Below are 24,020 nucleotides of genomic sequence, written 5' to 3'. Positions count from 1 at the left end.
AAAACTTCAGCTAGAAAATAAGCCTTTTCGTAAATATGTTTTTTTTTTCTTTTAATTAAGCAGCTTTTTAAGGATCTTAAGTATGATGTTTTATAAGGGCAGCTGATTAAATGAGAGCTCAAAGTGTCCTTGTTTCATGGGACAGGCAGTAGCTTTATGACCTCCTGAAGTAGAATGCCTGATTTGGTAGACAAATATCCATGGAAAGCGGGAAAGCTCTCTGTGTATGGTGACCAGTCTAGCTGGCATGCAGACCATGCAAATGGCCTTTCTGAACAAAGCCAGAACACTAGTGTGTCCCAACCCCCTACCTACACTCTCCAGCCTTGTTATAACAGATGTCTTCGAGTACTTTAACATATCACAATGAACATGACAGATGGTGGATAGTCAAACTTTTCTGTGTGACTGGTTAATCATCGGCCTCCTTGATGATGCTAATGGCAAAGCCAAGGTAAGAACTTGTATTAAATGAATTTTTATCTTCGTGAGAGATCAAGAACAAGCTATCAATGTTTGCTTCTTAACTGGCCTTTACATAGTATTTGTAATGATGTCAGTCATAGTCTTTTGTTGTAAGTCTATGCTTTGAAATATTTGTCAAATTTGCTGAGTTAAATATGCTTAATAACCCCCCTTACTTCCAATACATATATGTATTTGTATATACATATTATGTCTATACATTATATAATCATACAAGTCTAGACTGACTGTCTTCTTTAAATATATGATCGCTCCTTGCTATTGCAATAGATGAATCAGCTTTTTAAGTCAAAATTAAATGCTCATTCATTCCTCGTTAAAAAATGTATTCTGCTCCTGCCATAAACAACAGTCCAACAAGTATATTGTTCAGAGGAACTGTACTCTTCCAAGAGGGACACAGAGCTAACACTATTTTGTGATATCATCAAGGTGGACTGCATGGAGATTTCTCTACTAACATAATTAAGTGTCTGGCAGCAACAAAATAAGAGTAAGTTAAGATGCGATTTACTCCGACTTAAATCTGGGAATGTTTTCAGTCGGGACAGTTTTACCCCCCTGGAAACCCCCCTCTGAATGGAAGCATATTGACTGAATCTACATTGATCTAAGTTGAATGCTGCTCAAATAAACAATTACATTCAACTTTAATTGTGCTCATATCTGCACGTCTGTAAGTCTGCATGATTTTACAGAACACACACGTCTTTTATGGGTTGGTAGATGAAAAGGCTGGCTGTACTGTAGCCCCAGTGCTATACAACCACAGTGTAACAGAGTGAAGCCGTGCCCTAACCTCGATAAGAAAATGAGGTGGGTTTGAACTGTACCACATGAACAGGCCTTTAACTATAATGTGTCTGAAATGCTAATATACAAGCCGTCAATACCTTGGAAAATGAAATAGATAGCTGCTGATATTTACAGGTTATTTAAATCCTGATATATATTTAAATCCAGGTTATTTTAAACTGTATGCAAAATATATATGCATACTACCTGATGCTGAGACAGCGAACACACAAATATAAGCAAAAACATTGGCAGAAAGATTTTTGAAATGAAAATGTGTGAACGTGTGAATCTTTTTTCGATTAAGTGTATGACTTTTTAAAACAACATTACAAATGACTGATTACTATGTGTTTTTCCTAACTGATGATAATTAAAGGCATTGAAGGAAAAGCCAGGATTACACCAAAGATAGTAGTAATTATTAATGAACAATTTTGATGTGTGTGTGTGTGTGTGTAGTTGTGTTTCCATAATGTAAATTGTCATTGTTTTCTGCCGTCCACAACCTTTGTCCAAGCCTCAGAATCCACAACATAAAAGGCTTTTGTTAACAGAAGCTAAAGACCCAGCTCTTTGTGAACACCTCTGACCTTAATGATATTGATGCTATTGATAATGACATTGAGGATGTAGTTTATGCTGACTAGGATTTTCATGATGATGATGCCAACAGGCCCTTTACAGCGCCTGTTGGCACCAATGTCCGTTCGCACTTGTAGCTGTTTGTTGGCTCTTTCTGACTTCGTTCCCTCCTGCCTTGATCGTTGCTTGTGCTGTATTAACTCTCAGATGTGGCTTTGATCTATTTGGAAAAAAATTGCTTTTATTGTGTATTTTACAGTCAATTCTTTTAAAAAGAACACTGGATACAATCTGGTTATAACAAAGGATTTGGACTGAAAACTGTGTATGCATTCTGGTTAGTCGGTATTAACGTTCTCTTTTTTTTCCCGACAGAGTAACAATGTGTGCCAGGGGATTTGTGTTTCTGCTTGGATCGGTGTTTATCCTCTGTCAGGTGCACCTCAGTTTAAAGTGTTTATATTTTTGGAAAGGACTATAACAAAGTGATTCCTGTTTCTGTGTATACTTACATTTTTATTTATTATGTAATATCGTATTTTAATGCACACAAGTCAGAGCATCACACACATAAACTGTTTCATTAACAGAGCATTTGTCCATATATATTTGGCACACTAAAAAGTTATATCCTTGCATATATGTTTATTTGATAAAAGGCTGAATTAACCCGACAGAGGGACTAATTCTGTTTATTTGTTTTTATCATTCAAGGTTCTTAAAGCAGGTGAGTTGCTTGGCTAAATGTTTTATAGGTCTCATCAGTATGCCTAAGAAAACTTCCGTAAATAAAGGACTGTAGAATAGAACTGTCACAAAGGAGCTTTTGTAGTTTATTAACTGTGTAATACTATTAACTAGTTTTGTTTTTTAAATCTCCTCTGTGTGAGTAAAAGTTTTCTACAACATAGCTATAGTTTCCTGACAGTAGTTAATACAAATGTGTCTTTTCAATGAACTCTGAACATTTTGTCCCGTTAGCCGGTTACAGAGATAAGCTGAGCAGCTAAAGCTATTTTCTTCTCTTACTTTTATATGGAACAAAATGGCTTACAACGTTTAACAAATCCTTTGATAACCAAATATTTTAGACTTTCAGATTGATTTGCAGTATCACAGCATGTTGCAAACACACCCTACACACATGGGTGATAAATGTAATTCAAAAGAAAAAACAGTGTGTTTTAGTAAGGCGTTGCGACACCAGGAATATGTCAGTAGAAACCGATGACTGTATAGGTGGACAATGTGTCTCCATCTGCACCCATTGTATGAAAGTGAAGCCAAAATAGCCCCCGTGATAGGCGCTGGTGACGTCATTTGGAGCCAGAGTCTGCGCCGTAGAGATCGGCGGGTGACACCACCGTAGCCACTTCCGCTAACCAAAACACACATTTAACTTTATAACAGCAAAGTTCCCGGATGGCGGGCGTGTTTAACAGCAGAAAAGCTTCTTTGTGTTGGTCTGAGGTTAACGTTCACAGATATGGAAACTTCAGTGACTGTAGTTAATGTTTACGTTACGTCTCCTCTCACCGTTCCTCCTCTACCCTGCTAATCAGGAACAGATCGGCTGCAGGAGCCGTATTTGTCAGCAGAGCTGTCAATCATCATTTTTACAGCATCAAATAACAATTAAAAATAAACTTGTCAGAAAAATGAACACTTGGACGTAAATCATGATAATAACTAACTATAATGACAGAAACCATGTTTGAGAAACATGAATTTGTTGTGTATTTTGATTTTATAGTTTGACTCATGTCCCATCTGTTAACATGGAGGAGGCGGGCTTTATGACCTATACTGCAGCCAGTCAGCAGGGGGCGATAGAGAGGGTTTGGCTTCACTTTTAGGGAGCTGTCATGTTGTTCATCTTTAGACAGTCTGTGGTAGAAACTGATTTGAATTATTCATTTTTTTTATTTAAATTGCTCAACCTAAATAATTGAATAAAAAACTTGATTTAAATCACAGAATTCAAATTAGAATTTAGAAAACTGAATCAGAAATAACCTCTTGGAAGAACCGTTTGAAACAGAATTCCTATATACTCTGAAAATTCAAATTCCACATTCAGTTCCCGCAATTCAAATTAATTTCTCACAGTTTAAATTCAGTTCTTGAAATTTAAATTTCTGTTTGCTGAGACACACATTACGCAGTTGATGAGGAAGAGCAAGATTCACAGCACTGCCTGCCGTTTGTGTGATGTGTTACGGGAGCTGAACGTGTTAGAAAATTCGCCCCCATTCATCCTGAATTTAAAGAAATCAGTAATCTGTTTAATAAATAAACTTTAAGGGTTGTTGGTTTGATTAAAAAGACCCCTCAATTTATGACAATAGGTGATCAGCCAGGCCAATAAAAATGTTTAATTCAATTATTCAAGTGGAACAATTCAAATTCAAATATAAATACCTATAATTGAGTTTCTGACACGTTACTGCCCAAAGTGCTTTAACTTTCTTAATTTTTAGAGGTTTCTTGCATTTTTGTTTATCGAGCATCATTAATAATTTTTCTGAAAATGAATCTACACCTTGCTAATTTATACTCACAGAAATGCCTCATGTTGTTATAGAGGATGTCTACGTTGCTGAGTTGATGCTGGAGACCAATATCACAGTGGAAGCCCAGAGGATGCTTTCAGCTTTGGATAATAACAGGCAATTCCAAGTGCTGGATAATAAGGGAGACTCCCACAACGTGACCATGACACACAATGTATTGGTTGCAGGTATTTTCCTAGTACCCTTTCATTTTTGATAGACCCTTCAAATCCCACAACCAGGTGTGGCTCCTCTCCAGAAGGTAGGTGAGGTTAAACATAAACATGCAAAAGTTCCCAGCATCGACCGACCATCACTTCTCAACCTTACAGTGTCGTTCGCCCGCCACTCTCTCTGCTACTTCTTGCGTCTGATAAATAAACAACTGCAGCAAGTCACCACCACAAAAATAATTTTCTCTGTGGGAAACACGGATTTAAAATTGCTCACTCACGAGATAATGGGTCAGCAAACCCATCGCTCCTCTCCAGCTCCACCTTCTCATCCAAATATGGTCGCTTCTGGCTCCAGAAAATCCAACATGGCAATCCTGAACTCGAGGCTTCATTTACACGGTCGAGAAACCGATGGGTGGCGTCAAGGTGGCTACGTTCATTACTCCAGTCTATGGTGTGAATGTGTGTTTAGGCAATGCGTTCAAATAGTGGGGAATTTCACTTTTGAAGCAGTTTAACGGAAAAATGCGGATTGGGAATCTTTTACCGCTGCAGACGGGGTCACGAGTACTGCGTACGTCAGACACTTAAGAGTCCAACATATAAAAAACATTTCAGTTAGTATATGTTCATACGTATTTTTATTTTTCCCCATAACTTAAACTACTCTAGGTTAGGTACATACAAAGATCACGGCTCCTTCCACCGTGATGTCCTCCCAATGTAGACTCTCTCGTTCTTATACTATGGATCCTGACATCTCAAAAGTGGGAATGGCATCAAATTGTGTTGTATGAATATCATTTCACTTCATTGTCCTTCAAAGTCTGATCAAACCACACCCATGGAATTGATGATTGTGCTTCCCTTTAAAGAGTGCCTGCTTGTTGGCAAGGATATAGCTTGCAACTGCTCTGACGATTACATTTGGAGCAACGAAATTTGCAGCACTTACAACTGCTGCCATGGCAGTACTTGCAAACAGAATATGTCTCACATTACACCACTCTGCATCGCCAAAGTCAAAGGTAACAGTTCTTACACATTTTCACATGGACAGAAATGCTTGTTGATATCTGAAGTGAAACAAATGATAATGTTTGCTATCAAATCACAGTTCAAATCAATGGATCAGTTATACTGAATGAACAGATCTGGGACGCCGGCAAAACTACAAAGGTAAGTCTTGATCTCAAAACAAAATATAGATATACTCATATACAAATATTATAATTGATCTGTTTCTTTTTAAAGCTCACGGAGGAATTTCAAGGCCTGCATGGCTTTGAATACCTGAATGTAACCGGTCAGAGGTAATGCAATTTGTTTATGGATCTATTTTTCTTTGTAGTTTATCAAAGAAAACGTTAAATTAGAGCGTGCTGTACTCTCATAAGCAGACAGCCCGAGCAGAACTCCAGAGTTGTGCTGAATTCACTTGGCAGAGTCTCAAAGCGCAAAGAATCAAAAGAAACCACGCGGAACAAGCTCATCTTGATTTACAACATATCTAAAAGGTCATTCTACGGCGTCTCTATTTACTTAACTCTAATTCATAGATGTGCAAAGGGAAGAGAAATAATATCAGAAAGTGGGGAAATTCCTGGTGAGTTTTTCAGCAACACATCAGAATCTAACGGCTGATTTCACACTGGAAGCGTGGCGTGTGCGTGACGTGTTCATTTTCATTTGAAATGCATGAAAACAGATGAGAGTCCTCACGGTGCTGGCGTAAAGCTGGAGAACAGGAGGCTCGCCTATCTCGTTCTCGGCCAAGATACACGGTGAAAATGAATTGTGATCAGTCCTATTGGTCTCTGACAGCAATATTAACATCTCTTCCTGTAGTAAAAGTCACAGGCATGGAGAGTAAAGTAGGGTATGTTTTTTCAAAGTAAAAGCCCGATCTGGAAGTCTGACTCCCCTCGTTTGTTCACAATGCTTTTATTTTGAAGTGTTTCCCGGGCCGTTGTTGTTTTTTTAACTTTATTTGTAACTTTTCCAGTAAGTTATTTGATCGATAAAGTCACTCACAGGCTCCTTATTCCTGTTTAATTTTCTTTGAAATAAAAAAGTAGTCATAAGTCTCCCGCAGGCCATAAGTATATATGTCGGTTACATTCTGTCCCTCTCTCCCCCTCGCTTGCTCTCCGTCTCGGCTCATGCGGTTATTCTCGCTGGGTGTAATTAAGGTCCCGTTTCTTATGTAAATAAGATCGTTTTCTGTTAAGACCAACCCACAGAAACATTTAAACGCTTCTAGTCTGAATCGACTGTAAGCCGTCACATGCACTCTTCAAAAACAACAGTCACTGCGTGTGGTGCCGACAAGCTTAATCATACATTCTATCCAGCTTCACACGGGCTGTTGGGGGCAAACGACACAGACCACAAAAAGAAAAACAGCTGTCAAATTTGCAAAAGCGAGCGGTCTTACACGACTAGTTCTCTCCTCAAACATATCCGTTCAAACACTGATAAAATCACATTGGACAGTTTAATCAGGAGAGACATGTAAATTAAGTATTGATAATTATTTATTATAAAAAAATGATTTTGGCACAGGCTGCACGGTGGTGCAGTGGTTAGCACTGTTGCCTCACAGCTAGAGGCAACAGCACTGGTTTGGGCAAGGTGGGCCTTTATGTACGGAGTTTGCATGTTCTCCTCGTGCATGCATGGGTTCCCTCCGGGGTCTTCGGCTTCCTCCCACAGTCCAAAGACATGCTTGTAAGGTTAATTGGTGACTCTAAATTGCCCGTAGGTGTGGGTGTGAGTGCGAAAGGTTGTCGACCAGTCCAGGGTGTACCCCGCCCTTCGCCCAATGTCAGCTGGGATAGGCTCCAGCCCCCCCGCGACCCTGAACAGGATAAGCGGTATAGATAATGGATGGATTTTGGCGCTTGGACTCTACAGACTTTTTATCCCTCATAGTTTCTGTCATATAACATTAATCACAACACACTGATCTTGTCTATCACACTAACCATGGTCTTCCATTGATCCTCTCCTAATCTTAAAGGCTAAGCAACAGCATTGCTGATTTCGAGGTAGCCCTGAGTGTAAAATTTTCTACTGCTAAACTCCAAGCCATATTGACTGAGCTGGAAACCCAATTTCAAGCTGTCCTTTGGGTCGACACTATGGGTAAGTAAAAAAAATGTGGCTGTTATTGTCATTCAATTAGATCATAATGATATTTAATTTAAATGATAATTAAAAATACAGAAGACACTATTCTATTAAGTACAGCAGTTTCTGTTCAAAGGATGTCCTGCTGCTCAATGTAATGTGATAATCATGTGTCGGCATTTCTCGTTAAAACCCGTGGGCACAGAACATGCGATTGTTTCCAACAGGCTTCCAGACAAAGAACTTCTCGCGGCTTGAAAAACTAAAACCATGTATTTACCGAACTCAAAAAGACTCACAAAATAAGGAAACAAGAAATTCCAAACTTCCCAACAAAAAGTTCGGGCTCCACATCTGCGCTGCCACCTCGACAGTCAGCCAGAGTGGAAACAGGAACTATCTACCTCATTACGTTTTAAAACTGCACCTGAGAAGTCAAATCTTTTGAGTGTCCATTCACAACGCTGCAGCTTTCTCTGCAACATCCTGAAACTGTTTTTGATCTTTGATCTGATCAGGCCGACTCTATTCTTTGATTTTGAAACAATATGTTGTTTTTGAAAGCTTTACATGTTAAGTTAATTCATATATTTGAGTAGAGTCAGCCTATTTAAAAATATGTTAACAATGTTTATACTGTCAATTATTTACATATTAAAGTTAACAAAGTTATTATTTACATATTTACATCTTTGAATATTTCCTGCAGTATCTTTAGAAGTGTAACGTGTTGAATCTGTCTCTGTGGTTTCCCTTACATTTACTTCGAGTCATCCTATCCTTTGTTTGGTTAGTTTAGTAACATAATAATAACCAGGAAGTGTTGTTGTTGTGAAGCCTGACTAGGGCCCAATCCCAATTTCCACCCTAAAGCCGAAGCGCTGAACACACACGGTTTTTATTGGCGTCAGGCGTGCAGTGCGTGAGTCCGTGAGGGTCTGAGAACTGCATAAAAATGAGGAATGGGACACACTCTCATGGCATCACACGTTGCCTGGAAACCAGACGGACCATTAAATCTAATAAGAAAAAAGCCGACCTGCAGTATGTATGTGTGTGTCTTACAGTGTTTACATGTTTTAAGATAAGAAAAGCTTTATTCAACAAACTATCAGAAGTCAGAAAGGCATTAATGTTTAATTAATGCCGATATTTAATTGTTGTCACTTACAGATAAACGTATTTGCGGTTCCCGTCACCGTCCACGCTCGCATTGTATATATTATTGTTTTTGTTCAAACATTATTGAATACTACAATGTACGAACATTAGTTTACATTGAGTGGGAGGCTGGACAATCACGTTTGTATACATCACCAAGTTCGCTATGAACTCTGGGTAAGTCCCACAGGAAAGTCTGCGTGAAGTCTGCAGACATGCGGACTCACGGAACGTCCGTTATTGTCGTTGAAAAGTCCGCATCAGAGCCCTCACGCACTCGGTGATCTGACAGTGGGACAGCACGAAGCGCTCACCAGGAACGCGCCTCAAAGTCTGTGAGTCCGTGCGCGCGGCGATTAGGATTGGGCCGAAGTGTGGAGGAAAATAAAGGGTCGCTTAAGAAAGTTATCCTTCTCCATCTGGCTGCTTTTTCTTATGAGAGTTGTCCATCCACCTCACATCGAACCCTCACGTTACATTATTTAGCCTCTCTGAAATGTTATCGACAGTATAAACTGTAGTAGTAACAGTTTTGCGCATTCCTGCAAGTATCCACACAGCATGTACGTGCACTTCCGTGTATGCACGTGCATGCGACATGGTTAGAAGCAGTGCACCCTGGAAAATGAAGGGCTCCCCTGAAAGCCACTGTGTATTTCAAACACTGTGAATATGTAAAATGGCGGTGAGAGGTCAGATTTTCAAGTATAGCTAAAAGCAGAACCGCATTTAAATGAGATGCAAATATTTGCAAAAAAAAAGGAAATACTATGTAAATATTCGTCATCTGAGAGATGGAGGGGATATGGGATAGATGTTGAAAAAACATAAGAATGAAATCTCTGGTAACTACGGATATATACAGCAGAATTAAAGACATTTCATTGTTATCCATGTTAAGATTGTAATGGGTCGAAGTAGTCACCAAAGAATAAAACTATTAGCAATGATCAGCTGGTTTGTGAAATGCTACACCCCTTACTCCCAGCCTTATGTATTAGTATTTATGTTGCCTTCTTCACACAGGACTGGTCACCATGGAATCTCCACAGAGTCAAGTGTGCTATGAGTCCGCTCCATTCCTGGAATGCACATTTGACGAGGAGACAGATAGTACTGGCTGGAACATGAGCACGACGCACCAACGCTTTGAGCTCTACCAGGGAAGCGTCGTGAAACTGAACTTCAGCTGTAGCACAAAGGAACACAAGTCTTGTGTTAGAGTCACACTTGAGAAAGTGACAGGCATCTGGGCAGGCAAGTACAGACAGATGTTTATATAGACTATTAAAGCTCCTGCTTGTGTCATTCACGGCATGCAATAAGAAGATGTAGTTTATACTTTATGGTAACTGTGCACGAAAATAGGGGACAGGTTGCGACTGCTGTTAAGCCAGGAGCAGAGCATGAAACACACACAGATCTGTCTCCTCCTCACTGCGCTGCAGGATTAAAATCTCTTATAAAGTTCATGTGGTTCAATTGATTTTTAAACTGTGATAAACTGCTCCTGTATCATATCCGTGCACCCTCACGTGCATCCATCAGCATACACTTGGCACCACATCCCTCACTTGGGTAGATTAACAATAGGATTTTCACTAGTAAGGACCACACCATCAACAGGACGCTTCACTGGGGCGTAGGTAATTAAAGTTGAGGTAACAATAAAAGACAACACATGGTTTACTAGTTGTGAGAGCGGTGGAAACTTTACCAAGCACACCCGTACGATGAAAGGGTTGAAGGCAATAAGCTGTTGATGATGTAATTCTGTGATTGGATGATCAGGGATACTAATGCAGGGTTTACAGGTTTAACATCAGATTTGAATGTGAAGAAACAGGTGTCAGATGCATTCGTGCAAGCGCCCGAACTTCTGGAATGAGAAACGAGAGAGAGTCAGCGATGGTGTTAGAGTGACTGGGAAGATGAGCTGCGTGGAGAATATTTGTGTCAGAGTTCCAAGTTGGACTAAGCATAAAGGGCGTAACGGATGGGGCAGTGGATTGTCCTTAGTTGATTATGTTCACGACTGGGAGCTTGTCTGAGCATAAGGACGGATTTGTGAGACTATTTAAGGCCCTATAGAATGGCTGTGGATACTATGGGGTATATTTCGTAGGCAGCGGAGGAACCATTTTGCCATTCACTTGTAAGGTCTTGGGCCACTTCACTGTGAACCATTTTTGTTGAAGAACCCCCAAAACCAACAGAGGGGGCGTTGGTGTTTAGTACAGCCAGGGGCAAGGAAGTAAACAGTGATTAGAAGGCTGATTTGGTTGAAAAAACTGAAGTCTCTGTATCCAAATCAGAAGCAGAGGGCGTTGAAGAGTTTCGGGCTGCAGCCAAAATTAGCCTAAAAGTTATATGTGCCTGATCAGTTTGACGAAGGGTATGGCACGGTTAATGGTGACATAGTGGAGGGATAATTCTTCCCTTGGAATTACGGCCATTAGGTGCTGAAAGATTGATAATGATCTGCTTACTTTCCAGAATGTTTTCTGATTGCAATACCAAGGGGGATGATGCAGAAGTTAGGGAAATGGAGGATGACAAAATGGGCAAATCATTTGACCTCATTGGTGAGCGGGCGGTCAAGGGATATACTCTGGATCGTATATGACTGTAGACTTCTACATTCAGGAGTTGTTGGTTGGGTTTAATGAGGTTGAGTGCAGGCAGGAATGGTGTAGTAAGAGGCTGGGTGAGACAGGGCATGGTAGGACTGCATGGGTGACGATGTTTCAGATAGTCTCGGGCACAGAAGCAGCGTAAGGGATTTCTGCTTGTCGGCGTCGGCTGAGAATTTTGGACATAATCATACTAATTCCGTACGAATAAGTCATTATCTATTGGGAAAAGTTCTTAAAGTTGAGTGAGGCCATTTTGCTTGAAGAACGTTGTACTATGTTAGCTCTTCTGATAATGCTGGTGTGATTTGCTTGCTTCCCGTTCTGTGCAGAATGCGAGAACGAAAGAGGGGGGAGAGGGGAAGGTTGGAAGTTTCGGAGAATGGCGGACGAGGCGCGGTTGAGGTGTGGTCCTGCTCTTGAAATTTTGCTATACAGCCTCAATTAATCCTCAAATGGTCCCTGCTGTAAAAAAAAAAAAACACTTGGTGTTTTCATTCACAAAAAGTGAGGGTAAAAAAAGGTGTTGAATTCCAAGACACGTCTACTGTTTACATTTATAAACCCAATGACCTGTGACAGAAATGTTTCCTGCAGGCACATACGAGTGTGGATTCACCACTGGGTCAGTCAGGCACATAGCCAAGTCAAAACTAAGTGTTGCACTCCTGCCTGAGGACATCCTCCTGAAGATCAAACCGCTTACTGTGGTGTGTTCAGATGAGCAGACCCGTGAGAAAGTTGAAATCACTGCTTCTATCTCAAAAAGCATAGAGAACTATAAAGTTCAGTGTCGCTACATAGATGGATGTACAATGCAATCTAACACAAGTAAGACAAACCTACATTCTTAAATCTATCAATCCCCTTTCCTTCTCTCTGTTGGCTACAACATTAACACTACTTTCATTTTAATAATTCACTTAAATAATTCATAGTATTCCTGCATATGTCTGTAAATTTGACAAACCTAACTCTATCACAAAAATTGATCTTTCTTTACAGCTGACGGAAATCACCAGATCTATACTTTCACTGCTTCTATCAGCTGCAAGGAAGTCAGCAATGCGCAATCTGTTACTGTCACTTTTAAAAACTCGAAGGGACAAGAAAGAAATTCAGAAGTGGACATCCCAGTAATTTATGGTATCTGATTGTTCTTTTAATTCTATTTAACCTGCCTTATTGTCAACTTTAATATGGTATCCTAACTTTTAGAGATTATCTTTATACATTCATTTGATAACCTCTTGAATAAACAAATGATTCTCTTTTTTTTTTTTCTCAGTGGGTAAAAAATTTTGCAGCGAGGAGGTGTATGATGGACAGACTTGGCCAAAAACCCCACAAGGTGACACGGCCATTAACCGAACATGCCCAGTAGGAAGGGTAGGCTATAAGTCACGCACTTGTGAGGGCACTACCTGGCAGCCAGTGTTCTCCAACTGCGTCAACCAAGAGTTGAACAACATCCTGTCGTCTGCAGATGTGAGTGTGGCTTCATTTTTTAAATATTTCATTACAAAATGTGTTTTCGCCAATTGCCCTTAAATTTGACAAGAGAGAAGAATGGGCTGAAATATGTAAGTCAACACTGAATTTGATTGTTAAAGTCGAGCTGAAACGGAATTTCGAGAGTATCTAGCTTCCGTACCGTGACGTATTTCCGAGTGAAACAGGACGTGCAGGCGGGACATATCATTAGAGGGATTTGATCGTTGATAAGTGGGTGTAGACAGATGTTCTCCACAGTGCAGTAGCTAGCTAACTGACCGAGCGTTCTTGGTGCTCTGCGGCTAAATGTTGCAGATTGATTGGTTGAAATTTGTTGGTTCTAGCTTACGTAAGCAGATGGGATTTTTTTTTTTTTTTACAGGAAGAAAAAATTATCGAATTTTGATATGAGAATATGAAGAAATGGATTTTCTGTATTTTTTTGGCCTATATTGTCAAATAGATGCACAATATTACCGGGGATGTGATCTAAAAGGATTAAAATGACATTTTTCATTTCACCTCGACTTTAAGCTTCTAAATCTGAAATAGCATCATTTGAAATTGAATTTCAGTCCGACAAGTCACGTTTGTAACATCTGAAACGTTTAACGCAGCAGCAGAACATAGCTTGTGTTTGGCATCTCGGCTCCGACTTCACAACTCCGTAGATTTATTTTACATGCAGGAATTGAAGGAGGGCTGAGATAATACCTTCACAGGCGTCGCTCCATGTATTAGTTTAAAACTGAATTCCAATAAACTTGAAACTGAACGTGAAATTTAACTAAATTACTCTGATAATTCAAATTCCACATTAAGTTGTCGTAATTCAAATTCCGTTCTCATAATTCAAGTTCAGTTATTGAAATTCAATTTCAGTTTACTGGGACCCAATTAGGTTGGTGAGGAAGAGCCATTGAGGGCAAATTCACAGCCTGTCAGCACCTAGGTCTCTGACCATTTCCTTCACTGCATGTGATAACAGTTTATGAACTGATAGTGAAAGCTTTGATGTGACCTAATGCATCCTTGTATTGATATGTTTAAAAGCAAACTCAAGACCTACTTTTTTAGTCAGGCCTTTAATTGAGCCTTATTTACTAATTCATTTATCTGTCTATTTGTATTTTACCTTTTATTTATATTCATTTATTTATTTTATTTATTTTTAACTGAGCTTTCTTTTTTATCTGTTTATTTATTAAATTTTACCTTCTTAGTCTGGTTTTTAATTGAGCTTTCTTTCTTTATCTATTTATTTATGTATTTTAGTCAGTTTTACTTCTTGATATATGTTTATTTTTATTCTATTTTATTTTTTATTTTATTTATTGTCTATTTTCAATCCTGCCTCTGTTGTTTCCTCACAGTTACTTAACGTGAATTATGATAGCGCTTCCTCGGTTCCTGTTTTCATTATTATCCTGATGCACAAGGGGGGAAGGGGGGGGTTTGCCTTCGGGGCCTTCCACTACCCCTACCCCAAACCCTGACCCTGCTGGGGGACATGGGTTTCTGTTGGGGGGCTTTCTGGCGGGGGGCCCTGGGGGCAAACTCCTCCCACTAGCTATTACAATTTTAATGTTTTTCCATATTGTTGTATTATGTGAAGCACTTTGTATTACAGTTTATTTGTATGAAAAGTGCTATATAAATAAAGTCTGATTGATTGATTGACAAAAATTAGATTAAACTGTAACTTTAGACGAAATTTACAGACAAAAACATTGATTTGTGTTTATCATTATGAAAAAAAACCCCTCATCATTCCAAGAGAAAAAAGCTCTCAGTGTCTTTAAAAAAGGAAAACCCATATCATGGACAAAACCTTTCGGTACCAACGGTTTGGACGCCTGTAACAATTTATGTGGCGATGAAATTTGTTGTTGAGTACACTGTTACACGCTGGTTTTGTTTGTTGTTGTATTTAGAGCTTCATTCAAGGACTCGGGGCTAACAAGGAGTTCGCCCAGACTATATTCGGACAACTAAAGAACAGCTCGACAAAATTTGACTCAGACACCGACGACACTACGGCGGACATTAGCACTTCCATCAACATTCTTGACAAGATGGCCGGAGCATCACAGAACGTCGAGTTGCCTGAGGAAGTCTACGATGTAAGCCCTCGCTCTTTATTACCTTGACTGTAAAACGTGGAGCTTTGAGCTTGAAGAGTCATGCTTGACCTTTTAAACAGCAACCTGAAACACATTTTGGTGATGTGATAACTGTTATATGGGTCTAATTCATTTTAGTTCATATATGGGAGGCTACTCTCGGCTGCTATAGTAAGCCAGGAGAGGCAGGTCTTAAGATTAAATAACACTCTCATATCTGCCCTGCTTTAGAGCGTCTCCACAAGTTGTTTCCCTAAATGCTAGGGTTAAGCTCCTGCGCCAATGTAACCCTCTGATTATTACAACAATGTGAAAATATTTACAGACTCTATATATTTTGGTCACACAAAGGTGGAAATGTTATCATGATCACTTCAAAGTCTCAGGGAAGCACATTGCTGCCGCAAAAGCTGTGCAATCCTTTAGTGTGTTCGCCCTCGAGGTGAGTTCTTAGAGTCATCAGAGCTGAGGTGTATCTGCATTGCTTTTTGAGTCCCCATGAAACAGCTGGCAGAATGTTTCTGGTTCCACATGATTATGTTAAAACGAACACTGAGGAAGGAGTTTTTGTGAATCTTGAAGTGCCTCACCAACCCTCCACCCTGCCTCCCCCCTAAAACTGCAATAGTGCAAACCGCAGAGTGGTGCTAATGGTGCCTGGCTGCCCATTCGCTCCCATTTATTGGCTTTGAAAAGTGGCTGCAAAATGTTCATTCAGCTGTCGTTAGCAGATGATTCTAGAGCAGGAGCGGCAGTGTTTTATCCAGAATCCCCTTCTTCAGCAGCATACTGTGTACCATAGTGGAACCACAGATGATTGGACTCAAAATCACAACTCTCCAGCAAGGGCGTGCTCAATTGTGGTTAGACTGCTGCAGATTTTTGCCCGACAGGGCCAGTCGAGGCAGATGGCTGTTCAACATGAGTCTGGTTCTGAGTGTGGTTCTGCTCAAGGTTTCTGCCTGTTATAAGGAAGTTTTTCCGCCAATGTTGCCGAATATTGCTTAGTCCTACTCATGGTGATTCATGTTGGGCCTCTCTTTAAATAACATAACAAAGAGTCGGTCTAGACCTGCTCTTTTTGTCTCGAGATAACTCTGGTTATGATTTGGCGCTATACAAATAAAATTTGATTGATTGATTGATTTGATGTGAGCCTTCGCCCCAACCCGGCATTTATGCCCAAAGTTCCATCAGAGTTGCACCTGTCCCGGCCAGTGGAGCTACGTTCACTCTCCTCTCCTGAAGAAGAGCAGGAGGTCGAGCAGCTCCGGTCCACGTTATGCCCTGTCAGGGCCTTGGCAGACATCAGGCACACACAGGCCCACAGAGAGACCGATCAGCTCTTTATCCCAATTCTATAGGGCTTTCTACATGACATTTTTTTTATGGCACAGATCCCTATCAAAGTCCTTTAACTTGTTGCATATGTATCAAATTGATTTAACAGCTTTGGCTAATTGATCTGTCATGAATTCTTTTAAATTGACATGTTTAAAACATCATAAACACGCCACACTACAGGAACAATCAGTCCCTTGTGGTGTTATGAAGTAAATCAGTCTTTCTGTTATTAAAATGAATTTGCAACTGTTACGTCCACAACAAAGGAAATGTTTGGCTCACCATGTGGCCAGTAACACATGAAGAAGGACACCATAACCGAGTACAAGTTTCAAAAAGATCATTAATTTTTATTTACAAAGAAACAATGCTATGATAATTACCAAAACTATGGGAGTCTGGAGGTCCGGCCAAAAAGGACAAAAGGAGTGAGGAAGTCTGGGCCAACTACACAATGGGCTGTAGGACCCAGCTCTTCCCCCCCCTAACCTAGTAAAAGTTCTTAGTAAACTAAAGTGGAAATGAAGCCGTGAAAACTAGAATACCAGACCTCCAGCATCAAAAGGAAAAGAAAAACCAAAGTAACTTAAGTTAGTAACTAGTAACTAGCATGGTGTGCAGGGAAGGGGCAGAGCCAACAGCGAAAAGCCACCTGAGGGAAAAGAAAGCAGAAGGGGGAGCCCGTAACAGCAACCAATAATTAATGCTGCCAGAGATGTTTGATCACCCAATAACAATGAGAAGCTGCTAGCAAAATGTTTTCTACACCGCTCTTTGCTCATCATAAATATCTTTGGAGTTTAGCAGATTTGTGCATTTCATAAGTCAGTGTCAGAATTCTCTAAATGTAATTTGCAACAAGAGGCTCTCACCGTAGTTTGTGGTAAAGCAGAGCAGCACTTACAGGCTGCAGTTTGATCTGCTTCTTTCGTAGCTGAAGCCCATAAATAAAATGTCCCTTACTAACGATTTCTTTGATTCTTCTATTTCAGGATTTTATTAACGCAGCAAGCAATATGTTGAACAGCAGCTGGGGTGGGGTCAACAAATCTATCGTCTACGACATGTCATCAAATTACCTTCAGTCTGTGGAAGTTCTGGTGAAGAATATCAAAGTCAACAGGAGTGTTGGAATCGCGAGTGAAAACTTAGAGCTCAAATTCTGCTCGGATAGTGACTGCCAAATCTCCGTGTTTGATGTCAATCTGAATCTGAACAAGACAGACAGTGGGATAATGAAGACTATTGGTGTGAAAAATCTAATGGATAAATTAAAAAACAACTTTGGCAATAGGGAGCGTAACAGCCTCTTAGTATCGGCCACACTTGTGGACAGCAATGATTCGTCTGTAGAAATAACACTGGACTTCCCTAAAGAGCAGCACGCATTCAATAATCGTTTCTGTGTCTTCTGGAACACCACCGAAAGAGAGTGGTCAGAGGCCGGATGCACTGTTAAAAGTGACGCAGGTAACCGAACACTCTGCGAGTGCAATCACCTGACTTCCTTCTCAATCCTCATGGCCAAGAGCGATATATCTACGGAAGTTCTTGATATCATTACCTTCGTGGGCCTGGGTGTATCCATCTGCTCTCTGCTAATCTTTCTCATCGTTGAGTTTGTCGTGTGGTCAGGCGTTGTCAAGACTAACCTTTCACATTTCCGACACACAGCCATGGTGAACATCGCCACGTTCCTGTTGCTTGCTGACTCCTGTTTTCTGGCTTCCACCTTCCCCGAGAGTCTCAGTGACACCGTGTGTCTAGTTTTGACCATATGCAAACATCTGTTTTTTTTGGCCATGTTCAGCTGGATGCTGTGTTTGAGTGTCATGCTTGTCCACCAGCTCATCTTTGTCTTCAGCCCATTGAGGAAAAGACTCTTCATGTTCCTTTCCGGCGTTGTTGGGTATTTTTGCCCGGTACTTATAGTGGGTTCCAGCTATGTCTTTTACAAATACACCCAGAAGCCCTACTACAATCGAAAAACTTGCTGGCTAGTTTTTGTTAAACTCTTGGACGGCTCCTTACATGCTTTTCTGATACCTGTGGGAACTGTTATTTTGACAAATCTCTTTGCCATGGTGGTCGTCATTAGTACTCTGGTGAAGTCCTCCACCCCTGAAGGCAGCAAGGCAAATGACAAGGAGACGGTCAAAAGCATCCTTAAAGTGGTGATTTTTCTAACACCTATCTTTGGAGTGACATGGATCATTGGCTTCGCACTGCTCATGTTGGAAAGTGATAGTCCCATGTTTCATGTCGCAAACTACAGTTTCACCATCCTCAACTCCTTTCAGGTAATTTAAAAGTGACTCTGTTTCAAAATGTGAAGATTTAGTTGGTTTGGAGGTCCTCCAGTTCAAGACTGCGTTATTCATCAGCATAAACCAGTTGCATCATATTCATCATTTTGATGGCAAATACTTATTTAAATATTTTTTTATTTATCTTTTATTTTAACAGCAGGATACAAAAAAGTTTTACATAAAAAAAAAACCCAATAACAAAATTGCTAAAATAGAAATTACATCAAAAGAATAATTTAGCACTGTTCATAAATAGCAAAAACCTTCACTAACGACAGAGAAGGTCTTCTGATGTAACTAAAGGGTAGCATAATTAATGAATAAATATAAAGCAGAAACGCATATTATGGCTAATCAACCCACTAAGTACGATATAGCAGCATCGGATATATGCATCCCAGGCTGGGATTAAACAAATCGTCTTTGTGCTTACATTATTACCTTTGAGTCGCCACCGATAACCTTTGTAGGGTTTTTGAGTCGAGCATGGCAGCTTTTTTCTTTGTTTGTACAAATGTCACTTTGTGCATAACAACCATTATTTATTCTTACAGTAAAGGACAAATCAGAGAACCTTTAAACAAATGTTTTTAAAATACGTTAACTATTGTTGTCAAAGGCACATATTTAGACACCAACCTCGACTTCCACACCTTTACTTGAGGTTTTTTTTCGTAACCGTCTCTTAAAAAAATATTTTTATAAATTCCTTGTAAGGGACATGTTATGTTGACCAAATTATTTTATGTATTTACATAATCAGAAAATGTTGGTATTTAAAGTCGAGGTGTCATTTTAATCCTTTCAGATCACATCCCCGGTAATATTGTGCATCTATTTGACAATATAGGCCAAAAAACCCCAGAAAATCCATTTCTTCGTATTCTTATATCAAAATCTGATCATTTTTTCTTCCGGTAAAACTAAATTTCACGCGTGCTTACGTAAGTTAGCACCAAACAATTTCAACCAATCAATCTGCAACATTTAGCCGCAGAGCACCAAGAACGCTCGGACAGTTAGCTAGCTACTGCGCTGTGGAGAACGTCTGTCTACGCCCACTTCTCAACGATCAAATCAAATCCCTCTAATGATACGTCCCGCCTGCACGTCCTGTTTCACTCGGAAATACGTCACGATACAGAAGCTAGATACTCTCGAAATGCCGTTTCAGCTCGACTTTAATCTTTCTGGTGAGTCGGAAAAATGTTAATTGTCCTCGATCTGTAAAAAAACAACAATATGTAATCTAATTTGTTATCCGTAATAAATACAGTATCCACTTATAACTACAGCCTTATTCAACATTTTATGATTATTTGGAATACTTAAAAAGTCAGCATTGACTATTGAATGTCTGTTGGCTTAACCAATGTAGTGTTTTTTCATGTCAACATAATACAGGCAGCATGTCCCAACAATATTAAGAGAAATTTTTTTCTTCTTACACTGTATAATGTCAAAACAATGTCACTGGACCCAAACGTGTTAATGCAGTTTAAAGTTAAATGGAACCCAGAAGAGAAATGCTTTACACAAACCTATAAACTTAAAATATAATATAAAATCTGGTAACATTTGTTCTCTTGCAGGGCTTCTTCCTTTTGGTAACGGGCTGTTTTGCAGAGCCGAAGGTAGGTTTGACATTTTATCTATAGGTAGATATCCATAATGCTCTATGACTAAGTATTGAAAATACCTCTAGTTGCCATCAGCAGGGAAAGCTGTGAAACTACTCAAGTGGCTGAATTAATAATACACCAATTCTACGTTACAGCGTAAATGCCTTAGTAATGGACTTTGTAAATGTGCTATGGGAGGCATAGGTCTGGCCCAAAAATTGCAGGACTTAAAACGTCCCCAACAATTCCGACTGTATGTTTTCATCATCTGTCCAATATATTAAGCAAGCTATGTCTGTTATCATTTTCAGGTCAGAGAGGAGCTGTACAGGCTCATAATGGTAAGTTAACAAGGCTTAATTAGAATTACATTATAAACTGACACATTCATCATCACTCGTTTTGCTTCTACCCTCAGGCAAAATCAAAAGGAAAAAGTGAGAGCATGAAGAATTTGACTTCGACCACATACACAAAGGACAAATAAACACTGAGGTCAGTCTTACTTATGTCTGTTCTTTACTGCGTGATCTGCATGGATTGCTGCGACAGCATCTGTAGAGAGCAAGCCTGATTTGCTCATGTAAAACCACAGACGCAGTGTTGCCAACTGTTCCAGTGAAAGTAGCTAGCACTCGCTCCAAAAGTCGCTAGAAGTCACCAGATGACATTACACTCTAATTTGCATATTGGTGATGTCATCCCATATTCATTTGCATAACGCTAAGTCACAGACAGAATACCTCATGGGTAAAGTGGGCACATGCCCAGGGCCCTGAGCCAGTGGGGGGCCCTTGGCCTTAAGAATGAATATCTTTTTTATGCGTAAAGTATTTTTGTTTTGAAAAAAAGTGCTATTTTGATAATGTTGTTTGAATAAAAATGTTAATTTAGCAATTAAATTCCAATCATGTAATGACGTAATGACGCAGGTTGCGAAGTACGTTAACTTTCTATTTTGAGATCAAAATAAAAAAGTGTTTGCTCGACGGCTCGGCAAAACGCAAACTAATATTGATACATCAAATATCGTCGATTTCAACATTTTTGAACAAAAAGCAAGTGGGTGATACTTTTAGTAGGGGTGCAGGTGCTACAGTGCTGCCTCCTGCTGGGACCTGGATGCTAATGCAGCGCTGGTTGTGGGTTGCCCCATGCTATTGTGCGACCACATTTTTGTGCTTGGTGAGGGTACATGCAGTGCGCGTGTGCTAGGCCTATTTGCGTTTGTATAGGGGCCCGTGGTCATGATAATCCGTCCATGCGCATGATTCAGGATTAGTATCATACTCATCACAGCTGTAGGAGAGTTTTAAATCTGAGTCATGTGAGACTGTTAATGGGACAAATTAATTGAATTTTTAGTCGCAGAATGCTAACAACTCCAGTTTCACAGACGTGGTTGTAGAAACACGTCTCTCTAAACAACAAATGCAAACCTGCAGTGGTGCTGAAGGAAAAGAGATCTTTGTCATGAACCGGGGACCAAGGATGAAAGACTCAAATGCAAACTCAGACCAGCGGACAGATTTTCAGAGTTTTAATGCCGGGCAAGGTTCGGTACACAAAAAAGGCAGTCAAAAAATCAGGCTACGGTATCCAACAGGCGTGAGGCAAAAGGCAAGGTAAAAAGGCAAACAGGGTCAGAATCAGAGGTCATACGCGAGAGCTAGGAACAAAATGCTGGAACGCGACACAAGGGTACAAACGAACTGGCAACGAGACAGGGGAAGACGGGGTAAAATACATGAGGTAATGAGGGTGATGAGACACAGCTGGGGAGAGCACAATCAGGAGCAGGTGAGCACACGACGGGGGGAGCGGCAGGACACAGACCTGAAACAGAGACGGGTGAGTGATTTCAAAATAAAACAGGAAGTACCAGACAAGACACATGAGGGAAAAATAAAAGCAAACTTAACCTAACGGGCAGGCATGACAATCTTGAGATCACCAAAACCACGATACATTTTCTGGGAACCATAAATATCTGCAGCAAATCCAATTCGTCCAATATTTGTAGGAATATTTCAAACTGGACCTGTTTAAGCTGTAGACCTACACTGCCGTCCCTGGAGCAACACTGCTTGCAAGACTGAAATCCGAAGTCATGTAACATTATTATCATAGCAGGAGGACTTTGATGATAAAAAGGAACTTTTTACTATTAGGAGTTCTTAATTTTGTTGTCCTAGTGTTCAGTTTGGAAACTTTAAACTGTTTAAAATGGAGATAAAAGATGCCTATTTTTTCTGTATTTTATAACACAACTTCTATCAGTTTGTAACACAGCGATGTACACTGACAGTTTCTGCTGCAGTAACCATAGCGAACTAGCATCTATGCCGAGGTGTACACACAATGGGTTTGTTAATGGTTCATTGATTAAACAGCAAAACATCTGTTTAGCATGTAAGCAGAAAATATTTGTAAGTTTTGTGAAACCAGTCAATGCATATTCTGAACTCCATGTTTTGTCTATATTTCAGATTGTGGAGACGGACACACCCGCTGACACGTTTGCAGCACCGTTTTTTTTTAGATTATAGTTTCCAGACGATTATAAAGTTGATGGTTTTAGTAAACACAGTTGAATTGTTATCTAAACCTTATTAGATAGAACAGTCATGTTTTGATCATATTTATTAATTTGATAGATGTGACCATTATTGTTATTAACAGTGGTTGCAGCAATAAATGTGTCTTAAAAAATGAAATGCTGCTCCACAGTTATATGTTAATGTGGTTTATGTGAACATTTGAATGCATTGTTTATTTTGTAAAGGATAAGCAGATGCAATTTTTTTAAAGAAGTGAAACATAATTCTGGGTTGTCACCGTATTGCTTTTAGGGATAGTTCAGGTGTTTTGACTTAATAATTGATTAATAATCCTGAGATCGATCTTTAAAAATATGTAAAAACGTGTCTGATCACTCACGTTTCTGAGCGCCCCTGAACGCAGCACTACTCAGCGCATGCCCCCAAAACACGGCAGTGAGGGAGACATGCCCGTACTTGTTTACTGCACCTACTACGGAGACATCAGTGATCGCAGACGGACTCTTTTTATCGTGTGTGCGTCTATGAATATGTAAGTTAGTTTCGCACTGATGTTTATGTTACACTCTGTTTGCGTCGGCTTTGGCCGCGAGTGAATTTTCAGCGTGTTGTACAGTATGTCTTTCCCCATAACTCTGAGTCTCGTGTGGTTTTGTTCTTCGCGCTATGAGATCTCGTTTAATCAAGTTTGTTTAATCAAAACCATGATGTTCGGATGTTCAGACTAAAAATCTGAAACTTGAAAAAAAGTTTATAAGCTGTCTGATTCATATAATAGTTAATGTTGTGTTGACTGCTGTGTTTGTCATGTTAGATAAAAAGTACAGGTTGTAACTGAAGTACCCCTAACCAAATCAATCGGAAATCAAATCGAATTGAAAAATCCTTATCGATACCCAGCCCTTAAAAGTAAGTGTATTTTGTACAGTAGATAGTCAGCATGGCACCTGTTAGGAGAAGCTGGCAAGAGTTCATACATGGAAGCTGAGCTAAGCACTGCTGCAGACAGGGTCTCTGCACCGCCCTGTATACCTACGCATGCAGCAA

The 24,020-nt window shown here is 39.9% G+C and overlaps 1 protein-coding gene across 1 annotated transcript; it reads left to right on the top strand.

Annotated features, from left to right (window-relative positions):
* The first annotated feature begins 417 nt into the window (after window positions 1-417).
* adgrf3b (adhesion G protein-coupled receptor F3b) lies at window positions 418-22,985 on the top strand. Its single transcript, XM_069685031.1, has 17 exons — window positions 418-454; window positions 2,242-2,312; window positions 4,451-4,606; window positions 5,470-5,622; window positions 5,712-5,773; window positions 5,849-5,907; window positions 7,617-7,741; window positions 9,914-10,144; window positions 12,118-12,351; window positions 12,526-12,666; window positions 12,809-13,008; window positions 14,949-15,137; window positions 17,474-18,781; window positions 20,383-20,424; window positions 20,724-20,753; window positions 20,831-20,907; window positions 22,902-22,985. The coding sequence occupies exons 1-16, from the start codon at window positions 432-434 to the stop codon at window positions 20,897-20,899; spliced, it is 3,093 nt and encodes a 1,030-aa protein (XP_069541132.1). The 5' UTR covers window positions 418-431; the 3' UTR covers window positions 20,900-20,907; window positions 22,902-22,985.
* The last annotated feature ends 1,035 nt before the right edge of the window (window positions 22,986-24,020 follow it).

This window comes from Semicossyphus pulcher, unplaced genomic scaffold (assembly GCF_022749685.1).
Source record: "Semicossyphus pulcher isolate SPU_LCO1_2020_fin unplaced genomic scaffold, fSemPul1.0.p SCAF_11, whole genome shotgun sequence".
In the NCBI taxonomy this organism is placed as follows: domain Eukaryota; kingdom Metazoa; phylum Chordata; class Actinopteri; order Labriformes; family Labridae; genus Semicossyphus; species Semicossyphus pulcher.
Note: the sequence above shows the minus strand (reverse complement) of the source record. Positions and strands in the feature narration are given on the sequence as shown.

What these genes read in the sequence shown, in the direction of transcription:
- adgrf3b (XM_069685031.1), top strand. Translation starts at nt 432, where the DNA reads ATGATGCTAATGGCAAAGCCAAG. An exon ending in CTGCATCGCCAAAGTCAAAG is followed by an intron (nt 5,623 to 5,711) that starts GTAACAGTTCTT and finishes ATCAAATCACAG; the next exon opens with TTCAAATCAATGGATCAGTT. An exon ending in ACGCCGGCAAAACTACAAAG is followed by an intron (nt 5,774 to 5,848) that starts GTAAGTCTTGAT and finishes TTCTTTTTAAAG; the next exon opens with CTCACGGAGGAATTTCAAGG.